Source organism: Budorcas taxicolor, chromosome 6 (genome assembly GCF_023091745.1).
Source record: "Budorcas taxicolor isolate Tak-1 chromosome 6, Takin1.1, whole genome shotgun sequence".
Lineage (NCBI taxonomy): Eukaryota > Metazoa > Chordata > Mammalia > Artiodactyla > Bovidae > Budorcas > Budorcas taxicolor.
The window spans coordinates 112,689,655-112,716,839 of record NC_068915.1 but is presented as its reverse complement, the minus strand read 5'-3'; the positions used below and the strand labels follow the sequence as shown (position 1 = coordinate 112,716,839).

The window sequence follows — 27,185 nt, the reverse complement described above, 5'->3', positions numbered from 1 at the left end:
GTCAAAGTACTGGAGTTTCAGCTTTAGCATCATTCCTTCAAAGAACACAGGACTGATCTCCTTTAGAATGGACAGATTGGATCTCCTTGTAGTCCAAGGGACTCTCAAGAGTCTTCTCCAATACCACAGTTCAAAAGCATCAATTCTTTGGTGCTCAGCGTTCTTCACAGTCCAACTCTCATATCCATACATGACTACTGGAAAAACCATAGCCTTGAGTAGACAGAACTTTGTTGGCAAAGTAATGTCTCTGCTTTTTTATATGCTATCTAGGTTGGTCATAACTTTCCTTTCAAGGAGTAAGTGTCTTTAATTTCATATCTGCAGTCAACATCTGCAGTGATTTTGGAGCCCCCCAAAAATAAAGTCTGACATTGTTTCCACTGTTTCCCCATCTATTTCCCATGAAGTGATGGGACCAGATGCCATGATCTTCGTTTTCTGAATGTTGAGCTTTAAGCCAATTTTTTCGCTCTCCTCTTTCACTTTCATCAAGAGGCTTTTTAGTTCCTCTTCACTTTCTGCCATAAGGGTGGTGTCATCTGCATATCTGATGTTATTGATATTTCTCCCAGCAATCTTGATTCCAGCTTGTGCTTCTTCCAGCCCAGCGTTTCTCATGGTGTACTCTGCATAAAAGTTAAATAAGCAGGGTGACAATATACAGCCTTGACATACTCCTTTTCCTATTTGGAACCAGTCTGTTGTTCCATGTCCAGTTCTAACTGTTGCTTCCTGACCTTCATATAGGTTTCTCAAGAGGCAGGTCAGGTGGTCTGGTATTCCCATCTCTTTCAGAATTTTCCACAGTTTCTTGTGATCCACACAGTCAAAGGCTTTGGCATAGTCAATAAAGCAGAAATAGACATTTTTCTGGAACTCTCTTGCTTTTTCCATGATCCAGTGGATGTTGTCAATTTGATCTCCAGTTCCTCTGCCTTTTCTAAAACCAGCTTGAACATCTTGAAGTTCATTGTTCATGTATTGCTGAACCCTGGCTGGGAGAATTTTGAGCATGACTTTGCCAGTGGGTGAGATGAGTGCAGTTGTGCGGTAGTTTGAGCTTTGTTTGTAATTGCATCCTTGGGTAGTCAGGTCCTATTTGTGGGAGCCAACGTTTCTCCTTAAAAGAGATATTACAATTGCTATTGAAAGGCTCAGTCTGGGGTTTCATGTGAAGGAGAGTGTATCACGGTGGGCATCCTGGTGGTGGCAGGCCCCACACTGAGTGTTACGTTTTGCAGGGCAGTGTCAAGGAGCCAGTGCAGTGGGTTGGGGGCAGGGAAGGGTAAGATGTCCAGTGGGAAATACCAGGAGAGGCCTAAGGGAAAGGCATGAGGACTGGGGTGAGGAGAGCCAGGCCCTGCCAGAGGGAAGCTGGCAGTCCCCCCAGGGGAGGTGGTATTTGGGGTTTGTCTAAAGGCAGATGGTCAGGAAACCGCAGATGGGAGCAGAGCGCTGCCAGGCAGTGAGCGAGTGCCACCTGCCTGCACTGCTCAGGTGACAGCATCTGTGTGGGTGTCTCTCCTGGTTTCCTTCCCACTGCATCCACCAAAGGCTGAGGCCCAGTCAGCTGGCAGGAGGCTGGACCCTGCAGGCAGGCAGACGTCCTCCAGCCCCTGAGCTGGCCGAGGAGATGAAGCCGCGGGGCTGGCTGCCTCTGCTCCTGCAGTTGGGCCTGATGTGGCCCCTGGGGGCTCTTTCTGAGCCCCGACTGAGGGTATTTGTGGTTCCCCACAGCCACATGGACGTGGGCTGGCTGCACACCGTACAGGTAGGTGCCCCGAGTGACCCCTGCACACCTCTTGAAGCTGCAGTTCTTTTTCCATCTGGACTCCAGAGTGGGTTTGTGTCCTGGGTCTCTGCCATCAGGAGTCTCAGCCTGGGATCCATCACTACTGGGCTATGGACTGGCTGAGGGCTTCCCTGGTGGCTCGGATGGTGAAGAATCTGCCTACAGTGACAGAGACCCAGCTTTGATCCCTGGGTCAGGAAGTTCCCCTGGAGAATAGAATGGAAACCCACACCAGTACTCTTGCCTGGAGAATTCCATGGACAGAGGAGCCTGGCAGGATATAGTCGATGGGGCCACAAAGAGTTGGACACGATGAGCAACTCACATGGGCTGGCTGTGGGCAGGGGTGAGAATGTGTCCCCTGCTGCAATGGGTGGAAGGTATTCCTCAAATATTCCTTGAGTGAACGAATGAAACAGAGCAGAGGAAAAGAGGTCAGGACTGATTTCCATAAGTTTCTGGGGCAGGTAACTGAAATGATTACCCAGGCCTGCCCAAGCTCTTTTCTGGAAGGAGGAAGGAAATAAGTGAATACGACCACTCTGTGATCATGGATACAATGCTTTCCATGAGACGTTAATAAGTGAGGCACTCATTTTAAAGGGAGTCGGGCAGCAAGAGGCCCTGAGGCTGAGGGTTGAGTCTCGTTCCGGCTCACTGGGCAGCCTCTGTGGATGGTCACCCACCTGTGTGTGGAACTGCTGACATGCAGGGAAGCATGCTTGTCACCCCCAGTTTAGAGAAGGGACAGTGTAGCCTGGGCTGGGGTGCTGCCCAAGTCAGCACACATCACCACCTTGCCCGCTCACCCCCTCCCAAGGCTCCTTGCATTCTTTTATCAGCATCTCTGGGAACCATGCTGAGCCAGCCTGATCCAGATGGGAGCAGACAGAGCTCCATCCTGGGGACTCCCTGCCTCGGGGTGCAGGGGGAGATCGATCCAGAGAGATGCTCGAGCTGTCAGCTCCTCTCAGCCTCAGCCCTTGACACATGCTTCCCCATCATTTCATCCCAAGAAGGCCCATCAGGGTCCCTGGACCTCACTCCCAGGGCCCTGTTGTCGACTGGTCTGTCCTCCACGGCAGGAATGGGCAGCACGCCCCTCTGGGCTGGCCCGGGGCCTTGGCTGGACTGGCACAACCGTCTGTCACATAGAGTGTCTGTCTCCTCATGACGCTCCTCAGGGGCAGGCTCCCATCAAAGGGGGTCCGCCTGGGTCCTTGTCTTAGTGCAGGGCTCACCATGTGTCCATCACAGAGTGGACACCAGGCTCCCTTGTTTGAGGAGCAGGGGGAGCTGATTGCAGGGCCTGGACAGGCTTGGGGGGAGCGCCGGTGGCCCCCAGACACCATGTCTCCCTGGACGTTCCCCCTCGGTCCCTGGTCCACGCCCTGTGGTTTCCCCCACGGGTCTGGAGTGATGGTCTCTCCCCCTCCCCACCCCAGGAGAGCATGCAGGCTTATGTCACCAGTGTCTACAACTCCGTGGTGGAGGCACTGACCCTTGAGAGGAGGCTCAGGTTCATCGCCATGGAGCAGGAGTATTTCCGGCTGTGGTGGCATGGCGTCGCCTCAGATGGGCAGAAAGGCCAGGTAATGCTGCCCTCAGGGCGTCCTCACCAGGCAGCTGAGAGCAGATGCCCTGGGAGTCCCGGGGATGACCCTTCAGGAAGCTCCTAGGTTGTGCTCCATGAGTCCAGGGTGGGGCTGCATAAACCAGGAGGCCCCAACCTGGCTTAGCTGTTTCCAGGGTCCATTTAGTACAGGTTTGTGGTCAGCCCCTTGCCTAGGGGACAGGTTTGTGTTTGATCCTGCCTTTCTGGTTTCTCCTGAATAACTGAAGCTCTGGCAGCCGAGCCAGGCACTCAGGTGGTGTGAATGGGGTCACCTCTGACACTGCGTGCTCTGGGGTGACCCCGTGTCCACACCTTCTGACTTCATTTGTGGATCTGAGTGGCCCCCATGGGCACCAGAGCCCAGGACCAACCAGGGGTGCAGGAATCCCTGTGGATTAGCCTCTGGGGCTGATTAACTCCATATCACAGGGGATCAGAGGCCCTGGTCCATGGAGGGGCAGCCTGGGGCCAGGTCCTCCCCAGTCCCTGTGTGGTCAGGGGTGGGGCTGTCTCTTCAGCTGCATGTCCCACATCTGGAAGCAAGAGTGTCCTCCCTCCTCAGAGAGGCTGTGCCCAGAGTGTGCCCAGGATGTAAGCACCTAGGGTGCCTGGGACATGGTCCCCTCCAGGCATCACCTGCCCTCAGAGCAGTCACTGATGGTGAAACTCAGAGGCTCAGCCACCTGCTCAAGGCAGAGAGCTCAGACGGTCAAGCCAGGTGTCCACCAGGTCCCCAGAGGGGATGTGACCCTGCAGCCTGTGGAGCCGAGAGGATGAGCCTCCCATCTGATGGGCTCTGCCGTGGGCCAGGTGCTGGGCTCAGGTTTGTACAGGTTACTCTAGTGACTCCTCCCCACAGCCTGCATGGTGAGGACCCTTATCCTACTGCACAGAGCTAGTCCAGGTTCAGAGAGGGCAGGCATCTGGCTCAAGGTCACACAGCTTATACCTGACAGGTGGGTTCTGGGTCAGTATTGTCAATCAAAGCATAGCTCTCTGGTGTCCACTGGGCAGTTCTTCCTTCTTTATATGGACATGCCCAGACACAAGTCCCTTTATCCTCCTCTCACAGCTAGGTGTGCTGGCTAAGACCTAGACAGGAAATTCAATATGTCCCTGAAAGTGAAAGTGAAGTCGCTCAGTCGTGTCCGACTCCTTGCGATCCCATGGACTGTAGCCTCCGACTCTTTGCGATCCCATGGACTGTAGCCTACTAGGCTCCTCTGTCCATGGGATTTTCCAGGCAATAGTACTGGAGTGGATTGCCATTTCCTTCTCCAGGGGATCTTCCCAACCCAGGGGTTGAACCCGGGTCTCCTGCATTGTAGACAGACACTTTACCGTCTGAGCCACCAGGGAAGTCCCTGGAAACTAGCAATTTTCCGTGAGTTGTGTGGACTGACTCCAGGTCCTGGATGGGGCCCAACATGAAGCAGGTGCACATTTGAAACAGTACGCAGCAGGTGTCATTCCACATTTCTCAAACGAATGGTCTGCAAAGACAGTCCTTTCAGATCAGATCCACGCCACAGTCTGCCAGGAGCATGGTGTGCTCAGTGTCACGGTCTCTGACTGTATTTATGCTTCCGCTCTTCCCTTCTTTCATCGATATACTTTATTTTTGTACCATGAGGTCTGTGGGTTGTTAGCTCCCTAGTTAAAGGAAAGCAACTCAGTCATGTCCAACTCCTTGCAATCCCATGGACTGTATCCTGCCAGTCTTCTCTCTCTGCTGCTAAGTCACTTCAGTCGTATCTGACCCTGTGTGACCCCATAGATGGCAGCCCACCAGGCTTCTCTGTCCATGGGATTTTCCAGGCAGGAGTACTGGAGTGGGGTGCCATTGCCTTCTCCGCCAGTCTTCTATGTACATGGAATTCTCCAGATAAGAATACTGGAGTGGATAGCCATTCCCTTCTCCAGGGGATCTTCCCAACGCTGGGATCAAACCTGAATCTCCTGCATTGTAGGCAGATTCCCCACCACCTGAGACACCAGGGAAGCCCAAGAAGGGATCAGAGTCACATCCTCAGCACTGAAAGTGCATCCTACACACTGAAGTCCCACGAAATTTCATTCATTCCTGCATTCTAAAATATTTGCCAGGAAGGCATGTGCCAAATGCAATTTGAAGAGCATTCTACAAACGTACTAGCCTGAAACCATAAAAAATATGAAACAGAAATGCTCAGGAAGTGTTGGAAATTAGAGGATAAACTCCAGTATTCTTGCGTGGAGAATCCCATGGACAGAGGAGCCCAGTGGGGCACAGTCCACGGGGTGGCAAAGAGTCAGACATGACTGAGAACCTGAGCATGAATGCATGCTCACGTTACTAATGTGAAATAGCCTGAGTGGTGATCATTCTAGAGCAGTTGCAATGATCTTTTTCTTTCAAAAATGACCTGAACTATTCAGATAAAGGCATACAGTTGCTAACTTGTACTTTCAAATGGCTTAGAAAAAACTTACTGTGTGTAATGACATGGGGGAGTGTTAACATAAAGAGGTAAAAAATATTAGCAATGAGATAATCTGGAGGATTTATGGGAGTTTTTTTGGTACAGTTCCTGCAAGTTTTCCATAATCTTGGCATCATTCAAAAGCAAAAGCTGTGAACATATGTACCTGTGTATACGCCTGACGAAGCAGCAGCCAGGGACGGGTGCTGTTCTCGGAGCTGGACGCAGTGCTGACCAGGACAGACAGCGTTCTGCTTTTGCAGAATAAATGAGGCTGTGGAGTTTGAAGGAAGGACCATGAGATGCTATGGACATGTGCCCAGAAAATACAACTGGCTCAGCCTGGGAGGTGTAACCTGGCCTTTTCTCTCTGCCCACTATGCCAAGGTCCGCCAGCTCGTGGCCGAAGGTCGCCTGGAGTTTGTCCTTGGAGGCCAGGTCATGCACAATGAGGCCGTGACCCACTCTGATGACCAGATCCTCCAGCTCACAGGTTCGATTACCGTTCCCCAGATCAGGGTCCCTGTGGCCTCCTGCGGGGCTGGGACTGGGTGTCTGAGCCCTCATCCTGGAGTCCATCTTCCCCTCTCAGCGGGAGACTGACCAGTCAGCACTGTGACTGCTGGCGCCATGCCCATGTGTGCCTGAGTGCAGGGGCTGAGGGTGTGGATTCTAGACGAGCCAGCCTGGCTGGTTCCTGACTCTGCTAACTCCCAACCCTGTGACCCTGGCACATGATGCAGCCTCATTAGGGCTCGGTTCCCTCCTCTGTGAAAGTGCTTGATGGTGATGGAAGATCTATCTCAAAGGAGTGTTATGAAGATTAAACTGGGATAATTCAAACAGAGCATACTGAGTAGAGTTTGTATTGTTCAGCCTCACAGCCGTTTCTGACTCTGCGACTACATGGACCATATTATACCAGGTTTCCCTGTCCTTGACCATCTCCCGGAGTTGCCTCAAACTCATTGAGTCCATTGAGTCGTTGATGCCATCCAACCGTCTCTTCTGTCACCCCGTTCTCCTCCTGCCCTCAGTCTTTCCCAGCATCAGGATCTTTTCCAATGAGTCAGCTCTTCATATCAGGTGACCAAAGTATTGGAGCTTCAGCTTCAGCATCAGTCCTTCCAATGAATATTCAGGGTAATTTCCTTTAGGATTGTTTAATCTGATTTTGCTTTCCAAGATTTTTGAGTCTTCTCCAGCACCATGATTTGCAAGCATCAATTCTTTGACGCTCAGCCTTCTTTATGCTCCAAGTCTCACGTCTGTATTTGACTACTGGTAAAACCATAGCTTTGACTTGTGGCACTTTGATGATAAAGTGATGTTTCTGCTTTTTAATACAATGTCCAGGTTTGCCATAGCTTTTCTTCCAAGAGAAGCTTTAAGTTTTATCATATGAATTCCCCAGCCTGCAAAATGCAGCCTCAGGGATCACTTTCTGACCACCTGTTCCTTCTGCCTCCTGCTTCCCTTGACCAGCTCCCATATCAGAGTCTTCTGTGCTTTCAGAACAAGCTTTCCTGTTGCTTCCACCCAGACTCAGCTGATGAGTCTCATGGTCCAGGCTCTCTCCCTGGGGCCACAATACTCGAGCACCTCCCGTCTTCACCATGAACTACAGGTTGCTTCCACAGTGACCAGAGTCTGATTCTTCTCTGGGTCCCCAGGACTTAGTCCAGGGCTGACCAGGGCTGGTGGGCACAGAGGGAGGGAGTAAGCACTGAGCCGTCCTCATCCAGGTGCCCACAGCAGAAGCATCCCTCGCCTCTGATCTCAGCCCATGATGCCCACCGTCCTGAACACCCCAGGGCTGACCCTGCTGGCCTAACCACAGCAGCCAGAATTCAGGCAAAGTCGAGTTCCCATGACTGGGACAGGAAGGGATGTGGACCCCTGGATCCTCCCCAGGGGATTCTTTGGGGCTCCATTTCCAACACCAGCCAGGCTGCCGGGACCCTAGAGGATGGGTCTGACTTCATCTCGTGATGACCTCCTGTTCTAAGAACAAGGCATTCACTTAATTCCTTCGGTCCTTCAGTCCAAGAGGCAGTCCTAGAGATGAGGGGGTCTTACAAACTCCCACTCATTGAGGTCGAATTTGAGGCTCAAAAGTTGCTGAGTCTTACCCGAGTCCTGCTGCCAGCAGGTGAGGGGCTCATTCTGACCAAGCCTGGCCCAGTCAGTAATGTGCTTGAGAGCTCAGCCCCTCTCTCAGGAGGGTGAAGCAAGTGCTTGCCTATCTGTTCTCTCCTGGGGGCCTCTGAACAGCTTGGTGGCAGGTGGTGGTGTTCAAGCCCCGTTTTCAGGATGAGGAAACTGAGGCACAGAGAGCTGCAAGGACGTCCATGCAGCCAGCAGTCAAATGACTCTAGCCGGGCCCATCTGGTCCTGCTGTGTAACTTGTGCCCCCAAGTGAGTGAGTGTGTGTGTGTGTGTGTGTGTGTGTGTGTGTGTGTGTGTGTGTGTAGGGGCAGGGGTGTACATCTTACTTTCAGTGGGACCTTTTTAAACCACCATCCCTGATTTCCTGGACCACCACTTGTGGTTATATCCACAGTGTGCCATGTTTCTCTGATGTTATGGGTGGGTCATGCTGGACCACACCTCACTGGTCCTGGATCCATTCCCTCCTCTTCACCTTTGTTGAGCCCCTGCTGAGTGTCAGGCTCTGGACAGGAAGAATGAAGCAAGGAGGTCAACATGGGCTCAGTCTAAGGTCAAGATGATTTCTCAGGTAGGGGTCAGAATGGGCAGGATCTTGTTGGGAGAGGACAGGCCTGTGACCTTCTGCTGCTGTAGCATGGCTTCTCAGGCATGTCTTTTAAAAAGTTTTAATTTTTATTAGAGGTTAATTGATTTATAATATTGCATTGATTTCTGCCTTATGTCAACATTAATGAGCATACATTTGTCTGGTCCCTCTTGAAACTCCCTCCCCATGCACCCACCCCTTCCTACCCCTCTAGGTTGTCACAGAACACTGAATTTGAGCTCCCTGCATCATACAGCAAAGTTCCACCGGCTATCTAATTTTGCATATGGTGATGTATATGTTTCAGTGCTTCTCTCAATTCGCCGCACCTTCTCCTTCCTCTGCTGTGTTCACAGGTGTGTTCTCTATGTCTGCATCTCCATTGCTGCTCTGGAAACCGGATCATCAGTACCATCTTTCTAGACGCCATATATATGTGTATTAATATATATTTGGTTTCCTCTTTCTGACTTACTTCACTCTGTATAATAGGCTCTAGGTTCATCCACCTCATCAGAACTGGCTCAAATGCACTATTTTATGACTGAGTAATAGTCCATCGTATGTATGCACCACAGCATCTTTATCCTTTCATCTGTTGACAGACATCAGGTTGCTCACATGTCCTACTTATTGTAAACAGTGCTGCAGTGAAAACTGGGGTATATGTGTCTCTGTATTTCTCACCTTTTTCCCTGATGAGTCTCACTAATGGGTGGTCAGTTTTGTTTATCTTCTTAAAGAATCATCTTTTAGTCTTTTTTTTTTTAATCTTTGTTATTACCGTCTTCATTTCTTTTTAAATTTGTTTCTGCTCTGATATTTATGATTTCTTCCCTTCTACTAAGTTTGAGTATTTTTTGTTATTCTTTTTCTATTTGCTTTATATGTCAGGTCTGGTTGTTTATTTGATGTTTCTCTTGTTTCTTGTTTTTTTCTTTTTCTCTTGTTTCTTGTTTTGCTGTAAATTTCCCTCTTAGCACTGCATTTACTGAAACCCATAGGCTTTGAGTTGTCATGATTTCATTGTCATTTGCTTTTAGGTATTTTTTTTTTTTTATGTTTCCTTGATTTCTTCAGTAATTTCTTAGTTATTCAAAACATATTGTTTAGCCTCCATGTGTTTGTGTTTTTATAGATTTTTTTTCCCCCTGTAATTGATATCTATTCTTATAGCGTGTGGTCAGAAAAGATGCTTGAAATGATTTCGGTTTTTAAACTTAACCATGGTTTGATTTGTTACCTAGGACGTGGTCTATCTTGTGCATATTCCATGTGCACTGGAGAAAAATGTGAAAACTACTGCTTTTGGATGAAACAGTTCAAAGGGTCCAATGTATCATTTAAGGCTTCTGTTTCCTTGTTAATGTTCTGTCTGGATGGTCTGTCCATTGGTGTGAGTAGGGTATTAAATTCACCCACTGTTATTGTGTTACTGTTGATTTCCCCTTTAACAGGTTTTAGCCTTTGCCTTATGTATTGATCTGCTCCTCTGTTGGGTGCGTATATACTTATACTTGCTGTAGCTTCTTCTTGGATTGGCCCCGTGCTCATTATGTGGGATCCTTCATTGTCTCTTGTAAAGGGCTTTATTTTAAAGTCTATTTTATTGGATATGAGTATTGCTACTTTCACTTTCTTTTGATTTCCATTTGTGTGGAGTATCTTTTTCCAGCTCCTCACTTTCAGTCTGTGTGTGTCCCTAGGTCTGAGGTGGATCTCTTGTAGATAGCATGCACAGCGGTCTTGTTTTTGTATCAGTTCAGCCAGTCCCTATCTTTTTGTAGGAACATTGAGTCCATTTAGATTTAAGGTAATGATTGATACCTGTGATCCTATTACCATTTACTTTCTTGTTTTGGGTTTCTTTTAGGTCTATTCTTTCTCTTGTGTTTTCTGTCTAGATAAGCTCATTTAGCGTTTGTTGTAAAGCTGCTTTGGTGCTGCTGAATTGTGTTAACTTTTGCTTGTCTGGAAAGCTTTTGATTTTTCCAGAATGCAGTCCTTGCTGGGTAGAGTAATCTTGGTTGCAGGTTTTTTCCTTTAATCCCTTTAAGTCTATCCTGCCACTTCCTTCAGGTCTGCAGAGTTTCTGTTAAAGGATGTGAAGTTAGCCTTATGAGAAACACCTTGTGTGTTATTTGTTGCTTTTCCCTTGCTGCTTTTAATATTTGTTCTTTGTGTTTAAAGTCTGGCAGATGTGAATGATCTTGCCATGACCTATGAGACTAGTGATAAGTCATCCCTTTAGACTGGGTTTGTGTCCCCTGAAGGAAGTAAAGACTCTGAAGGTGGAATTGAAAGTGAAAGTGAAAGTGAAGTCGCTCAGTCATGTCCGACTCTTTGCGACCCGTGGACTGTAGCCCACCAAGCTCCTCCGTCCATGGGATTCTCCAGACAAGAATAGAATGTGGAATTAGGGGCCACCAAATCAACACCCATCGGGCCTGCCCTCCTCAGACAGACCATCTGGGGTCAAGGTGTGCTCTACACAGTTTACTGACCCCCCAATCTCAGACCCACCATCCCCAGGTCTTCCCCCTCCTCTCCAGCTGCTCCTTCTTGGTCTCCTCTGTTTCATACACACCATATGCTGCTCCCATTGGTCCCTGAGTCCTCAGAGCCCGCCCCAAGTCCAGCCACCTGGTGGATTTCATCACCTCCTCTTCACCAGACCCCAAGTCTGCTCCAGGCTCCCCCCAGCCTCCCAGCAGTCACCCATCTCCTGGTTGGGCCTTGTTTGTGGATCTGATCTCATTTTTGCCCCAGAACCCTGGAATCTTCTGGGCCAGAGCCAGTGTCCCAGACTGGTAAGCTCATCAGTGAAGGGCAGTTTGACTTGGCACCAGGCACTTGAATTCATTGAGGCTTTGTTCTCTCATCCTAACATGCAGACTTTAGCCCCAGCTCAGAGTATTCAGGTATTATATTTCAGGAGCATCTTTGGGAAGTTTAACCAATAGATTCTCAAATCTGGGGACTTCTGCAGTCACCTTGATCTCTGCACATAAGGATGCCATGAAAATCATGAATAAATAGATGAATATTTAGGTAATTCTGGAATGGGCCATTTGACTTCGTATCTGTTTCACCAAGACCCTGCTTAGTCTGGAATAGAATTTCAGCCCTGGAGAAGGGCACGAAGCCTGAGAGAGTGAGGGGGTGATTTGCCACCATTCAGTCACTGAGGAGCTTTATCTCTTTGCAGAAGGACACAGCTTTCTCTATGAAACATTTGGGATTCGACCACAATTCTCCTGGCAGGTCGACCCATTTGGTGCATCTGCCACGACCCCCACCCTCTTTGCCCTGGCGGGCTTCAATGCCCATGTTATCTCCAGGATTGACTACGACCTGAAGGAGGCCATGCAGATTAACCAGGTGAGTCGTGAGCTGCATCTACTCATCCACGTTCTAACCATCAGAACTGAAAAACACTTCTGCACCTATAATGATCCATAATGAGCTCCACAATGTTTGGGGACATTCAAGCCGAGTTACAGACAGCCTGGCTGGCAGGCCCTGGCAGAGAGTCCTGCCCTGAGGAGGGTCAGATGAAGGTGCAGATAGGCAGCATCTGGAGGGCTGATTCCTCTGCCTCCTGTGGCTTTGGGAGGTCAGGGGGAACCTTGAGGAAGGGGCAGCAGAGGAGGATCTTGACCTGAACCTCTGAGAGCAGTGGGGGCAGTGAGCGATGAAACTCAGGCTGGGCCTGGATGGGGGGAGCTGTAAGCCATGTTGCTCCTGGGCACTCACTCCATCCCTCCGGGTTTGCAGCAGCTGCAGTTCGTGTGGCGAGGGTCCAGATCCCTGTCGGCGCAGCAGGAAATCTTCACACACGTCCTGGACCATTTCGGCTACTGCTTGTGAGCACCTGCCTCGGGCCAGTCCCCATCCCAGCACCCTCCTTGGACCACCTCAGCCACACCCCTCATGGCCAGCCCTGAGGGCACGCACTGAGCACCCATCTTACAGAAAGAACAACTGAGGCCTGGACGTGCAGCCAAGGTCCTGCAGCATTAGCCATGGGGCAGCTGCACTGGGCTCTGGAGGCAGTATCAAGGCCTTTGTGTCCTCAGCCCCCCTGTGGGCTGTCTTGTGGGCAGCCCTACCTCCAGTCCCCTCTGCCCTCTGTGCCTGAGAGGCTGTGGGCAGGGGCTGAGCCCTCATGAACAGGGGAAGTGGGATGAAGGGGCAGCTTGGAGAAGAACCTGGGGGGACTCACTAGCAGGTTACTGACATTGGGCTCCATTCTGCACCTGGCACTGCTTCTCAGCTTTTCCACCAGTGCTTTCACTCAGTCCTCTTAGTGATCTTCATACATTCTATGATCAGGAGACTGAGGTTCACAGTGTTTCAAATTGGTCATTCCTGTGGGCTGGTCAATGGGCCCTCCTATGTGATTCCTTGCTGCCCAGCATGAATGGCGAGACCCTCACCGGTGGCTGTCCAGAGCCCTGAGGTTCCTTCCTGGGGTCAGAGCCTCCCAGGCTATATTGGAGTCTGAGGATTTTGTGCTACTGCTCTATCTTTGTATAGAATTTTGTGATTCTGTTCATCATGATGTTTTTTCATTATATTTTATTTGAAAAGTGTGAAAATCTCATCATGGTGATGCTGAGATTTTTGCAAGTGTGAAGTTTTGTGCAAAGGTGAATATCTCACTTGCGTCGTTTAGGTCACAGCCCTGCTCGGGGTTCTTGGAATAAGATTTGATGGACCCAGAGGTCACCTAAAGAATGAATGATCACATGAATCCTGATTCATGTGGAGGAACTGGGGCGCAGAGGGTGTGTGCTCCACAGAACAGCTGAAAAATCATGGGCCTTTCAGTGTAATGTGGCCAAGGTCCTGCAGGACTGAAATGTGGCACCTTCTGTCCACATAGCTCTCATCTGCCTACCACCACCCTGTCTGCAACAGAAGCTCCAATGCTCTGACCTTGCTGAGCTCTGCTTGTCTCCCAGACCTCAGGCTGCTGCCCTTCTCAGGGCTGGGCCCCCTAACACTCCTCTCCCTCTCTCAGTGAAGGATTTTACTGGGATGGTGAACCCATCTTCCCACATCCACCTGCGGATGGCTGGTACCCCAACATTCAATTACCTGTCACTCAGAAAAGACTCCAGTCCTTTGTTGAGGCCATGTTGTACAACATGGGGGAACGAGCCACCTGGTTCCAGACACCACACCTCCTCTGGCCCTGGGTAAGTTGGGGACCCAACCAGGCCCTGGTTCCTCAATTCTGCCCAGGGCGTGCTGTCATGCGTCCGATCTCAGCACATGGGTCCACTCGGGACTGGTGCTCAGTGTTAGCCAGGCCAGTGTCCATCCAGGCAATGGGCCATCCCAGCCCCAGCTCAGTCCTCCTTCCCAAGTCCTCACCCAGTCTACCAGCTCTTCCCCCAACCCTGGATCACCCCCACCACCTCCGCCTCTGAGGCATCCCCTCCCCGACGCAGGCTCCAGCCTCTCCCCAGCTCTCCCCTCCTTTCTCCTTCTCAATGCTGGCAGCAGAGGCCTGGGCCTGAATCCTGGCTCCCTACTCAGGGGCTGTGAGACTTGGGAGCCTCTGGGCCTCACTTTTATCGTCTGTGAAATGGGGATGATGACAGGACCTGCTTCATAGGCTGGATTTGAGGTCAAGATGGGAAAGACACCCCCAGGGGACAGTGCCCAACACCCAGTCACCACTGTTGTCACAGCTAAACTGTATGGAGCACCCAATGCGTGCCTGGTACTCTTCTATGGGATGCATGAGTCTCCCCCATTTTCTCTGCCCAACTGGGCACAGGGGCAGGCCCTATGGTGCCCTGTCTGCTACTCATAAGGAACCGAGAGCCAGAGAGGTTAGGGAATCTTTCTGACGCCACACAGGTACTTAGCAGGGCAGCTAGGAAAGTGGAATTTGTGCTCAGGCCATCAGAAAAGCTATATAGCCTGCTTTCCTTGCATACAACTGTCTCTTTTTTTTGGGGGGGGGGGGAGTTAAGTTATTTTTAATATATGAGTGTGTGTGTGTGTGTATGTATGTGTTAGTCACTCAGTTGTGGCCAATTCTTTGTGATCCTGTGTACTGTAACCCTCTAAGCTCCTCTGTCCATGGGATTCTCTAGGCAAGAATAGCGTAGTGGTTTGCCATTTCCTACTCCAGTATATATGAGCAAATATTAATAAATTTTTGACCAAAATTGTATATATTAGGTAAACAGGCAAACTGGTATGATAACTTAAATCAAAATATATTAATATTTGGCAGCTTGACAGGCATATATGTAGGCAGTTAAAAAAAGAAACAGTGAAATGTTTACTGTCTCAAGAATTATATTTATGTATGTATGCTTATGAGGCTTCCCTGGTGGCTCAGGCGGTGAAGCGTCTGCCTGCAATACGGGAGACCCAGGTTCAATCCCTGGGATGGGAAGATCCCCTGGAGAAGGCAATGGCAACACACTCCAGTATTCTTGCCTGGAAAATTCCATGGACTGAGGAGTCTGGTAGGCTACAGTCCATGGCGTTGCAAAGAGTCGGACATGACTGAGCAACTTCACTTTGACTTTCACTTTTATGTATGCATATATATGTATTATAATATGATCACTACAAAGATCTCATTAATATTTGTCACCACAAATAGTTACACAATTTTTTCCTGTAATGCAAACTTTAAAATTTACCTTTAACAACTTTCAATTCAACAATAGAGTATTGCTCACCACAGCCTCCATTCTGTGCAGTACAACCTTACAACCTTCTAACTTTGTAGATGGCAATTTGTACCTTACGGCCTCCATCATGCATCCACCCTACCCTCCTGTTTTTGGCATCCACCAATCTGTTCTCTCTGTACATGAACCCATTTTTCACATGTTTTCTCTTTTCCATTAATTCACATATGCATGACACCAACAGTATTTCATCTTCCTCTGTCTGACTGTTTCCCTGAGCATAATGCTCTCAAGTTCCACCCATGTTGTTGCAAATGGCAGCATTTCCTCTTTTGATGGTGAATAACACTGTGTACGTAAAGCACGTTCTCTTGATCTGATCATCCATTGATGGTTGGTTGATTCCACGCCTTGACTATTATAAATAATGCTGCAGTGAACATGAGGATACAAAAGTCTTTTCAAAATAGTATTTTTGTTGCCTTTGAATAAGTATGAAGAGAGGGGATGGCTGAATCAGCTCTTTTATTGATTTTGGGGGGAATCTCCATACTGTTTTCATCATGGCTGGGCCAATTTACATTCAAGCCAACAGCGCATGAATGTCTCCTTTTCTCCTTATCCTGACATATGTCAGTTGTTTCTTTTCTCATAAACAATAGCTGTCCTAATAGTTGTGAGGTTGTACCTCTGTCTAATTTTATTTGTTCAGCATCTCTTCACATCTGTTGGCATCTCCATGTCTTCCTTGGACAAATGTCTTTTCAAGACCTCTGTCCATTTTTTACCTGACTTGTTTGCATTACTACTACTGATTTGTGTGTGTTCTTTATATATTTTGGATATTAACCCTTTTCAGATTTATGACTTGCAAATATTTTCTCTCCTTTCCTAGATTGTCTTTATTTATGGTGTTTCTTTGCTGTGCAGAAGCTTTTAGTTTGATGTAGTCTGCTTGTCCACGTGGTGCCAATCCAAAAGCTCATCATCAAGACCAGGGATGAGGAATTTACTGCTTACACTTCCTTCTGGAGGTTTTAAAGTTTCACATGCCCTACTCTTTGTGAACACTTGGACTACACAGTCCATGGAATTCTCCAGGCCGGAATACTGGAGTGGGTAGCCGTTCCCTTCTGCAAGGGATCTTCCCAAAACAGGGATCGAACCCAGGTCTTCCGCACTGCAGACAGATTACCAGCTGAACCACCAGGGAAGACCAAGGATATGGGAGTGGGTAGCCTATTCCTTCTCCAGTGGATCTTCCCAACCCAGGAATTGAACTAGAGTCTCCTGCATTTCAAGTGGATTCTTTACCAGCTGAGCTACCAGGGAAGCCCTTATAGTTCCAGAAGTTACAATCAAGTCTTTGCTTAACTTGAGTTACTCTTTGAGTACCGTGTCCGGCAGTGGTCCCACCTCATTCTACACATGAGGATGTTCAGTTTTCACCAGACCATTTCTGGTAGAAGATGTCCTTTCCCAAGTTTATATTCTTGCCCTTTTGCTGTAATATAATTACCATACACACATGGCTTTGTTCCTGAGCTCTCTATTCTATCCCATTGATCCATCTGTATCTTTTATTGTTGGTGCCAGACTATTTGGCTTGCTGTGACTTTGCAGTGAAGTCTGAAATCAGGGTGCACGATGCTTCGAGTTTTGTTCTTCCCACTAAAGATTGCTCTGACTACTCAGAGTCTTCTGTGGTTCTCACAAATTTTAGGATTGGTTGTTCTCTTTCTGTGAAAAATGTCCTTGGAATTTTCATAGGTGTTGCATTGAATCTGTAGATGGCTTTGGAAAAGGAGGCCCTCTTCTTGCAGCCGTGAGCACAAAGTGTTTTCCCACTTACTTGTGTCTTCCTCCATTTCTATCATCACTGTGTCATCTAGTTTTCAGTGTACAGGGCTGTCACCTGCTCCATGAAATGTATTCTTAGGTATTTTACCTTTTTGATATAACTATAAATAGGATTGTTTCCTTCATTTCTCTTTCTGATGATTAGTTATTAGTGTGTGGGAACACCACAGCAGGTGATTATGTGCATTGATATTTTTATCTTGCAACTTTACTGCTGTTATTCATTCAAGATTTGTCTTTTGGGTTTTATATGATCTCTATTAATTGCCATTAGTGAGAGTTTTACTGGTTCTGCTCCAATTTACATGTTTTTCCTTTCCTATTTGCTGCTCTCTATGCTTTATAAAACCATGTTAAATAAGTGGTGAGTGGGATCACCCTTGTCTTTTTCATGCTCTCACAGGAATAGGTTTTATCTTTTCATCCTTGAATTGAGGTCAGTTGTCAGCTGTCATATACGATCTCTCAAATGATGGCATACTTCCCATTCACTTCTACTTTGATGAGAGTTTTTATCATAAACGGAAGATGAATTATGTCATATGCTTTTTTTGCATCTGTTGAGATGATCATACAATTTTTATCTTGCATTTTCTTAGTGTGCTGTAGTACATGGATTGATTTGAGGATGTTGAACAGTCCCTGCATTCCTGGAATAAATCCTGCTTGAAGATGGTATAATATTGTCTTCATGTATTTGAATTTGTTTTGCTAATGTATTGTTGATTTTGTGTCTATGTTCCTGGGAGATATTGAGGCTTCTTTGCCTAGTTTCATGTCAGGGTGATCTTGGCCTTGTATTTGACCAAGAAATTATATTGAAATTTTCTGTCCAGTTCTAGTTTATGGGACAGACTAACAAGAATGTGTATCAGTTCCTCTTCAATAGTTGATAGAAATTTCCACTGAGAGTTGATCATTGGTTTCTTGAGAGGTATCTGAATCCAGGTTCAATTTTATTACTAGGAATCCATTGTTCATTCTTTCTATTTATGCATAGTTTAGATTATATATTTCCAAGAATTTATTGGTTTTTATACTTTGGTATCTTTCAGAGGATGTAATTAAGGTCAGTAAATTCAAGTAAGCCATTATCCTTTTTATTCACGTTTAGTATCTTACCATAATTAAGGTTATTAATATCTAGTAATGTCCTGGGGTTTAAGAAACAGTCAAGAAGTGAAGTCAATCAGACACAGAAAGCCAAAACCTGAATCATCTCACATGCGGAATTTCACAAGTCTTATAGAGAAAGAGATCAGATTTCGGCAGCCAAAGGTGGCCCTGGAGAGTGTGCAGAATTGGGGAATGTTGTGAAAGGGTACAAACCTGCAGCTGTAAGACAAGCCAGTGCCAGGGAAACACCCTCAACATGGCAGAGAGGCAGACACACCCAGCACAGGGCCTGGGATCCGTGCCCGCTGTGGGGAGTGCGGGTGGTCATGGGGATAGGAGGGGCTCTCCGCGTGCAGGCTGGGCTCTGCACCCAGAAGGGCAGGGCGTTGCTTCTGTCCCCGGGCCTGCAGGGATGTGACAGGCAGTTCTTCAACGCCTCACTGCAATTCACCAACATGGACCATGTAATGGAGGAGGTCAACAAGTTCACATACCAGCACGGCATCTCGGTGCAGCACGCTACGCTGGGCAACTACTTCCAGGCTGTGCATGCTCACCAGCTCTCCTGGAAGGTCCGAGACCACCAAGACTTCCTGCCTTATTCCTCAGGTAGGAGCCTCTGGTGGGGGATCAGGGAGGGATTCGGTGCCAGGGAGGAAAGGGGCCCCCAAACTCAGTGCCTGCTCAGGCCTCTGCTTGGAGCCTGCTAGGGGCCCTGGGGGAGGTACAGGCCCTGACCCTCCTGCCTGACGCCCTCCACACTCTGCCCACTTCCTAGCTCCCGGAGCCTCTCACGCTGTCCACACGCAGCAGGTCCCGTCTCTGCCTTTTATTGCAGTGCTGCTGGAGGACTGGCCCGTGCCCACCTCCTCTTCCTGCAAAGTCCCGATTGTCCTGTAGTGTCGCCTCCTCTGATCCCCACGTGGTGCTTGTGGTAAAGAATCCACCTGCCAATGCAGGAGACGCAGGAGATGCAGGTTGGACCCCTGGGTAGGGAAGATCCCTCAGAGGAGGAAATGGCAACCCGCTCCAGGATTCTTGCCTGGGAAATCCCATGGACAGAGGAGCCTGGTGGGCTACAGTCCGTGGGGCCGCAGCGTCGGACACGACTGAGCATACATGCATGCATGTCACCTCCTCCAGGAAGCCTTTCCTGACCTTAAGTCTCGATCGGCTGTCTCCTCTTCCCCTCAGGGCCCTGCTTTTCACCTATTGCCACAGAGGCATTATTGGGGGACCTTGTCTCCCACAAGCCTGTGTCCTGGAGGCCAGGACGGGTTTGGCTGTGGCCAGCAAGGCTCAGGGTGAAAGGTCGTGGACTGAGCCTTGTGGTGGGTTGTGTGCACCGTGGAACCATTCTGTGTCAGGAAAGCAGGGACGTTCATCTTGGTTAGCGCATCCAGTGTGAGAATGAAGTGAGATGAGGAGAGCCCTTAGCCTAGTGCCTGGGCCAGAGCCAGAGCTCAGCAGATGCAGCTGTTAACACTGACAGCAGCATCTCCATCCTGGGAGGCCAGGTGCCATCCTGGACATGCTGTGGGCACTCCATGCTGAGGAAGCTAGCCCGGGGCCTGATTGCCCTGAAGGAAGCCCAGCATCAGTGCCTCTTCCCTGTCCAGCCCCACCCACCTCCAAGCAGACCCTCTAGAAGGTCCAGCTCTGCTATCTGTAAGCCAGACAGGAATTATGCACACACAGCCTCCCACTGACAGCTGGGGAGACAGAAATGCCCTCCACAGCCCAGTCCAGCCCTTGCTCAGGGCATCTGCGGGGGAAGGTGTTGGTGAAATTATTGAACATCTGAAACCCTTACTGCATACAATGCCAGAATCCTACAAAGATCCTTGTAGTCCTGCTCCCTTTTGCAGAGAAAGAGGAGCTAAGGGGTGTGGGCGTGGGGAGAGACTGTGGCCAGGACTCCATGAGCCAGGGCAGCCCAGGGACCCTGACCAGGCCCTGCCACCCAGCCACCTTTGCCCAACACTAGGGCCTAACTGGGAGCACTCAGCAAGAGAGTGTTTGAAGTGAAGGCACAGCACAGTCTGCAGAAGCCATAGGAGTTGAGAAGAGTGGGAGATGAAACACTTGCTGAGAGACAGCTCAGACCTCATGTGCTTGGCATGTTTCCTCCCAATCCTGCTTTGAACTCTGTCCAGGGTCAGGGAAGTAGCTACAGGTGTGTGCCAGCTCCCACCCCCCCTGCCATTCATTCCTGATAGGCAGACAGAGGGACCTACTGAGATGCAGGCCAGCAAAGGATCTCTTTTGTCCTCAGAGGTATACAGGGCTGCCACACTCCAGCCCTTCCCTCTGGGTCTTGCCATCATCCCCCATTCCAGGGCCTTTCCCCACAGGCCATTCCAGGGGCCCAGGTGCACACTGGGTGTCTTGTCCTTGCCACAGTCCTTCAGCACTTGGGATTCTCCAGGCCTGCCCCAGCCCCGCCTGACCCTACCAGCTGCCCAGGCCTTCCAGGGATCTTGTACCATTGCTAACTTGGCTGGACCAGGAACCCTGAGATCATCCCAGGCCTAGACTGTATCTACGGGAACCCAGGCAGATCCATCTCTGACCTCATCTTCCTCAGCATTTCCCAGATGGGGCTCAGGGGCCTCCGTGGGCAGGACCTGACACCCATTCCTGGCCTTTTGCTCCTAGATTTATTTCACGCCTGGACCGGATTCTACACCTCCCGAAGTGGTCTCAAGGGGCTGGCGAGGAGAGCCAGCGCCCTGCTGTACGCCGGGGAGTCCGTGTTCACACGCTACATGCTGTTGGCTCCCCACCGGTTCCTGGACCCGGCCTGGGGCCTGCAGCAGCTCCAGCAGCTCCACTGGGCAGTCTCCGAGGTAACGCAATGCCTCGTAGAGACAGGACAGGGTTGGACCCTCCTGGGCTGTGTGCTTCCCCCTTCCCAACCCAGCACACCTCCAAGTCCCTGGTCACTACAGGTCCACTTTACAGATGAGAAAACCCCAATTCTCCAGCAGCAGCTGCTGAGAGGGAAGGGGAGTCAGGGCCCAGTGGGCATCAGGACAGCAGGTGCTGAGCAGAGGCCGGCCTGACCCCACTCTTGCTCTGCTCTGGTGGGGGCCCAGGTCCAGCACCACGACGCCGTCACTGGGACTCACGCTGTCAAGGTTGGTGACATGTTTGTAGAGAACCTGAGCACCAGGATGGAAGGGGTGCACAAGCTGATGGCCTCGATCCTCCAGGACAGGTCTCCAGCCCACTCGGGTAAGTGAGGCCCCTGGGGGCACAGTGGGCCATGGCAGGCATCTGCCCCATTCTGAGAAGAGAGCCTGAGGGTCAGGGGATGGACCAGGATATCTGAACGTCAGACTCAAGTCCCGTTCAGTGGAGGCCCTCGTTTCAGTGTGAGCTGGGCAGGTGCCTTCACTTCTCTGAGCCCTGTTTCCTCTCTATGATTGAGGAAGGGCTGTTGTTCCTAGAGGGAGGAAAAAATGCTAACACATTCTGGATGTTGCCAACATATTGTTTGCACAATTAAATGTAACATTTAATGACCTGATAACCACAATGGTGTGATCACTTACCTACAGTCAGGCATCCTGGAGTGTGAGTCAAGTGGGCCTTAGGAAGCATTACTATGAAGAAAGCTAATGGGGGTGACTGAATTCCAGCTAAGCTCTTTTAAATCCTAAAAGATGATGCTGTTAAAGTGCTGTACCCAACATGCCATCAAATTTGGAAAACTCAGCAGTGGCCACAAGACTGGAAAAGTCAGTCTTCATACCAATCCCAAAGAACAGTAATGCCAAAGATGTTCAAATGACCACACAGTTGTGCTGATTTTGCATGTTAGCAAGGTTATGCTCAAAATCTTTCAAGCTAGGCTTAAGCAATATGTGAATGGAGAACTTCCAGATGTACAAGGTGGATTTAGCAAAGGTAAAGGGATCAGAAATCAAACTGCCAACATCCCTTGGATCATAAAAAGCAAGAGAATGCCAGAAAATCATTTACATTTGCTTCATTGACTACACTAAAACCTTTAACAGTGTGGATCACAACAAACTGCAGAAAATTCTTCAAGAGATAGGAATACCAGTCCACCTTACTTGCCTCCTTAGAAACCTGCATGCAGGTCAAGAAGCAACATTTAGAATCGGACATGGAACAATGAACTGCTTCAAAATTGGGAAAGGAGCACATCAAGGCTGTATACTGTCACCCTGCTTATGTAACTTACATGCACAATACGTCATGTGAAATGCTGGGCTGGATGAAGCACAAACTGGCATCAGGATTGCCAGGAGAAATATCAATAACCTCAGATATGCAGATGATACCACCATTATGGGAGAAAGTGAAGAGGACCTAAAGAGCTCCTTGAGGAAGGTAAAAGAGGAAAGTGAAAAAGCTGGCTTACAACTCAACATTCAAAAAAAATGAAGATCATGGCATCTGGTCCCATCACTTCATGACAAATAGATGGGGAAAAATGGAAACAGTGGAAGACTATTTTCTTGGGCTCCAAAATCACTGCAGATGGTGACTTGCAGCCATAAAATTTAAAGACCCTTACTTCTTGGAAGAAAAGCCTTGACAAACCTAGGGAGGGTATTAAAAAGCAGAGGCATCACTTTGCTGACAACGGTCCATGTAGCCAAAGCTATAGTCTTTCTAGTGTTCATGTACGGATATGAGAACTGGGCCATAAAGAAGGCAGAGTGCAAAAGAATGGATGCTTTTGAACTATGGTATGGTGCTGAGGAAGACTCTTGAGAGTCCCTTGTACTCAAGAAGATCAAACTAGTCAATCCTAAAAGGTAGCAACCCTGAATACTCTTTGGAAGAACTGATTCTGAAGCTGAAACTCCAATAGTCTGTCCACCTGATGTGAAGAGCTGACTCATTGGAAAAGAGCCTGGTACTGAGAAAGACTGAGGGCAGGAGAAGAGGATGACAGGGGATGAGACGGTTGGATGGCATCATCAACTCAGTGGACATGAGTTTGAGCAAGCTCTAGGAGATGGAGAGAGATGGGAAAGCCTGGCATGCTGCAGTCCATGGGGTCTCAATAGTGTGTGACTATTGAGCGACTTAACAGGAATCACACATCCTGAAAGCTGAAACGGTCACTGTCCTCACTTCATAGCTGAGGACCCATGCACAACACACAGCTCATGGCCCTGCCCAGGGTCAGACAGGTTGGACTGGGACCCTTAGCCAAGTGCTCCCCAGCTCTGCAGACCGCATGCAGTTTTCTCAGGGACCTTGGCCAGTCTGGCCCCTGCACTCCCTCCTGAGCTCAGCTTGGAGGCACATCACATCTGGGCGGCCATGTGACCGCTTCTTTGTCTATGAGGGTTACACAGGTGGAGAGTGAGTATCACCCCATTCGCCTGCAGCTGACGGGCTTCATCCTTGAAAATCCTGGGCCAACAGAGACAACTGTTGTCCCTGCAGGAGCATGTGGGCCGCCCACCTTCCCAGGGTCCACACTCACCCTGCTCTCTCACTGTGCCCTCCCCACCCTACCCCTCCCCTCACCTGCCCAGCTCTGCCCTCTGCTCTGTGTACAGTCCCATCTTACCTTCAGACTCTGGAAGAGCCCTGGGGTCAGGAGTGCAGCAGGCTGGAATCCTGTCCACAGGGACTGGGGTGGGGAGGGGATGATGGGCATAGAAATGGAGGTAGAACTGGGTCCTTCCAGTGTCTGGTGAGGCCAGCCATTCCCATGAGCTCACAGGGGCAGCTCCCCAAGGAAGGGGCAGGTGGAGACCCCAGAAAGGCATCCAGCCATGGGAACTACCTGGGCAGAGGCCAGATCCAGAGGTCATCAAACATGGTCATAGCCTGGGGCATATGGGGTGGGGAAGGAGTGGAAAGGGAAACCAGGTTCATACCAAAGAGTGCTCCAGTGCTGACTTTGGTGATTGACCCTGACCCTCCAAGGTCCAGAGAGTTCTGTCTACATTGCCAAGCACTCAAGCTTTGGAGCCATGCCTTAGGACATGGGTCACCTTGGACAGCTGACCATTTGCTCTGGACCTGTGTCCTCACCAGTAAAGTGGGCTGACAGGAAGAGATGAGTGAGGAGCTCATCTCTGGGGGATGCCTCCCCCACCCCACCTGGGATCCAGGACACAGCCTGAACAGATGAGGAGGAAGTTGCACGTGGGAGCCCATGTGTCTGCCTGTCCTTCCCTCTGGACTCTGCAGGCCAGGCTCACCTGCCTCAGTTTCTCTTGTTCTGAGGGGCATCAGGGATGAGATGTGGGTCAGGTCCAGCAGTCAGTAGAGCCTGTTCTTTGTGTGCAGGCCCAGAGTGTGGGGGACACTTTGCAGTGGTCTACAACCCGCTGGCCTGGACGGTCACCATCATCACCCTGACTGTGGAATTCCCCAATGTCAGCATCACAGACGAGTCAGGCCACCCTGTGCCTGCACAGGTGAGGGGGACATCCCGCCTATGGTGCATGCCCTGTTGCTGCCCCTGCTCTGCGTGGGGCCCCCAGACATAGGGTGTCTAAAGGGAACATGTGACACGCTGCCCTCACTGTGAGGACAGTGTCATGGGGTGAGTCACCATCAGGGTCAGTGGATCCACCCATGGGTCTGACCCTAGGCTTTGGGCATCTGAGTTGACCAGAAGTCCCTTCTGCTGTGCTTACCCTATAAGGTCTCACAGTGGTCTGGGATACATGGAGAGCATATATGCTCTCAGGAAAATATCCACTTTGCATGAGAAGTCTATCAGAAGTCCTAAATGTGCATCTTTATGGAGGTGCTGTATTACAGGTAGGGCCCAACCGCCTCTCTAAGACACCCACATCCTGTGTTGTCCCTCCCCATGGCCTTCCCAGACCTGGAGCTAGACTTGTCTAAAGGTGACCCTACTGTCACCCAGCCAGCCCTTCCCAGATGAGGTGGAGGAGGTGATGCCATTAGTCAGCCATTCAGTAAACACGACTGCATGTCTGTTCTGGTGTGGCCCCTAGCTGAGTGCTTGTCCCTGACACTGAAGTCCCCATGGAATTCAAGGAACAGACACAGATATAGAGAGCTGAAGTGTGGAGTGATGACCTGTTGGCCAGGGCAGCAGTCCTTAACTGAGACAGCAGAGGAAGATTCCTCTGTTGTGGTCAGGTGTGGGGAGGGGGTGGGTTGAGCTGACCCAACACGAAACATCCCCCACCCCACCCAAAGGCAGCACTCTCTAAGTGTCAATGCACTTCAATATTCTTGAGCACCTACTATGTGTCAGGCGTTACTCTAGGCACTGGAGAAACTTTAACAACCAAGTAGACAAAAGTCCCTGCCCTCGGGGGGCTCCTATTCTAGTGGGGGATCCAGGCAGGAAGAAAATAAGAAAGTGTAGAAAGGGACAGATAATAAGTGTGGTGAAGGAAAACCTTCAGGAAAGGTATGGCGTGTGGGGTGGGGACAGGGTGTCTGCTAGTTCAGAGAAAGGCCAGGCTGGAGGCTGTAAGAAGCAACATGAATTTGCTCATAGCTCCGTAAATCCTCGCCACAGGACCCAGAGATGACATCTGTTCCCTATCGAGTGAGCCCCATCCCCCACTCCCCACGTGGATTCAGTGGTGTCACCCAATTCCCTTGCCTGAATCCGATGACGTGGAGATGGAGAAAGGCCTGCAGGGGTGACCTGGAAGCCTCCCTCCTCAGGGAAATTGGAGGATTAAGAGACAAGAGCCCACCCTCCAAGGAAGAGGCTTCCAGGTTGAACGAACAGAATGAGCAAAGGCTCAGAGGCAGGAACAGGAAGGGGTGTGGGAGGAGCCCACACTGCGGTTTGCAGCCCTGCTGGAGAAGGAAGAAGGGGGAAGAGGACTGATTCTGTTGTGCAGAGAAGATGCAGGAGAGGAAAGCAGCTCAGCCCAGTGATGGACGACCCAGCTATCTCTGTGCAGAGCAAGCACTCCGTTCACCAGGTGTGTAAGCCCAGGGTTTCCAAGGAGACTAAGGCATCTTCCATATCTGACATCCATCATTCATCTTGTCCCTCATGCCTTTCAGTTCCAAAGATCAAAGGAGATGCCCTCTGCCTATGACCTGCACGTGCTGACCACGATCCCAGGACTCAGTTACAGGCACTACAGCATCCAGGCCAGCAGGAGGCCCCATGAGGGAGGCTCCCCCACTGGGGAGCCTGTGACCTCCTTGGCCAGCTCCAGGCAGTTTGGACTTAGACTCAGGAGAAGTGGCAAGCGGGTGGGCGGAAGCCTAGTGCCTGTGAAGAATGACTGCTACACCGTATTCCTAGACAAGGACACCAACTTGATGCACAGCATCTGGGAGAGGTGAGGTGCAGTTGTTGCTGCCTCTGAGGCCAGGAGGACCCTGGGACCTGGGCAAGTAATGCCCTTCCTGGGTCTCCATTTCCTCAGCTGCAGAGTGACGGTGTGATGGTGGGGAAGCTCCCTGCAGTGCAATCAGGTGTATGTTTAGTAGCGAGAATCTAGGCCAGATCCATATAGCCGTTCTTGAATTTGTTTATTCCAAAGAGTTTGATTCACGGAAAATGGGGCATTGCAAATCACATCCTGGGAATTGGTAATAGTCATATTATCTACTTTTTAATATTCAGAGCCACAAAAATCCATCTATTCACCCACACTCCCATCCATCTATGCACCCACCCACCCAATCATCTATGCACCTAACCCTGCACGTTTCCATCCGTCATCCATCAATGTATCCATCCATCCTGTTCATCCATCCATTCATCCATCCTTCTATCCATCCTTCCATCCATCCATCCACCCATCCATCCATTCATCCACTCAAGTATTTATTCACTCACCAGCACTCTTTGGCAGCTGAGCCCAGGAAAGTCTCCCCAGAGTTTGAAGCCTCCTTGTGCATGCTCAGGTTTCATCCCAGGCAGTTTCTATTCCTCTTCAGCTTCCTGCCCAACACATCC

General features: G+C 49.8%; 1 protein-coding gene across 1 annotated transcript in view; it reads left to right on the top strand.

The window, feature by feature from the left end:
- The first annotated feature begins 1,636 nt into the window (after window positions 1–1,636).
- The window catches only part of LOC128049709 (epididymis-specific alpha-mannosidase-like), a 42,520-nt gene continuing 16,971 nt past the window's right edge, over window positions 1,637–27,185 (top strand). The window contains exons 1-11 of the mRNA XM_052642019.1: window positions 1,637–1,774; window positions 3,241–3,387; window positions 6,260–6,365; window positions 11,839–12,011; window positions 12,408–12,496; window positions 13,657–13,834; window positions 18,682–18,880; window positions 20,930–21,120; window positions 21,370–21,508; window positions 24,560–24,690; window positions 26,279–26,562. Of these exons, the coding sequence (XP_052497979.1) occupies window positions 1,637–1,774; window positions 3,241–3,387; window positions 6,260–6,365; window positions 11,839–12,011; window positions 12,408–12,496; window positions 13,657–13,834; window positions 18,682–18,880; window positions 20,930–21,120; window positions 21,370–21,508; window positions 24,560–24,690; window positions 26,279–26,562 (1,775 nt within the window). The remainder of the gene's footprint in view (window positions 1,775–3,240; window positions 3,388–6,259; window positions 6,366–11,838; window positions 12,012–12,407; window positions 12,497–13,656; window positions 13,835–18,681; window positions 18,881–20,929; window positions 21,121–21,369; window positions 21,509–24,559; window positions 24,691–26,278; window positions 26,563–27,185) is intronic.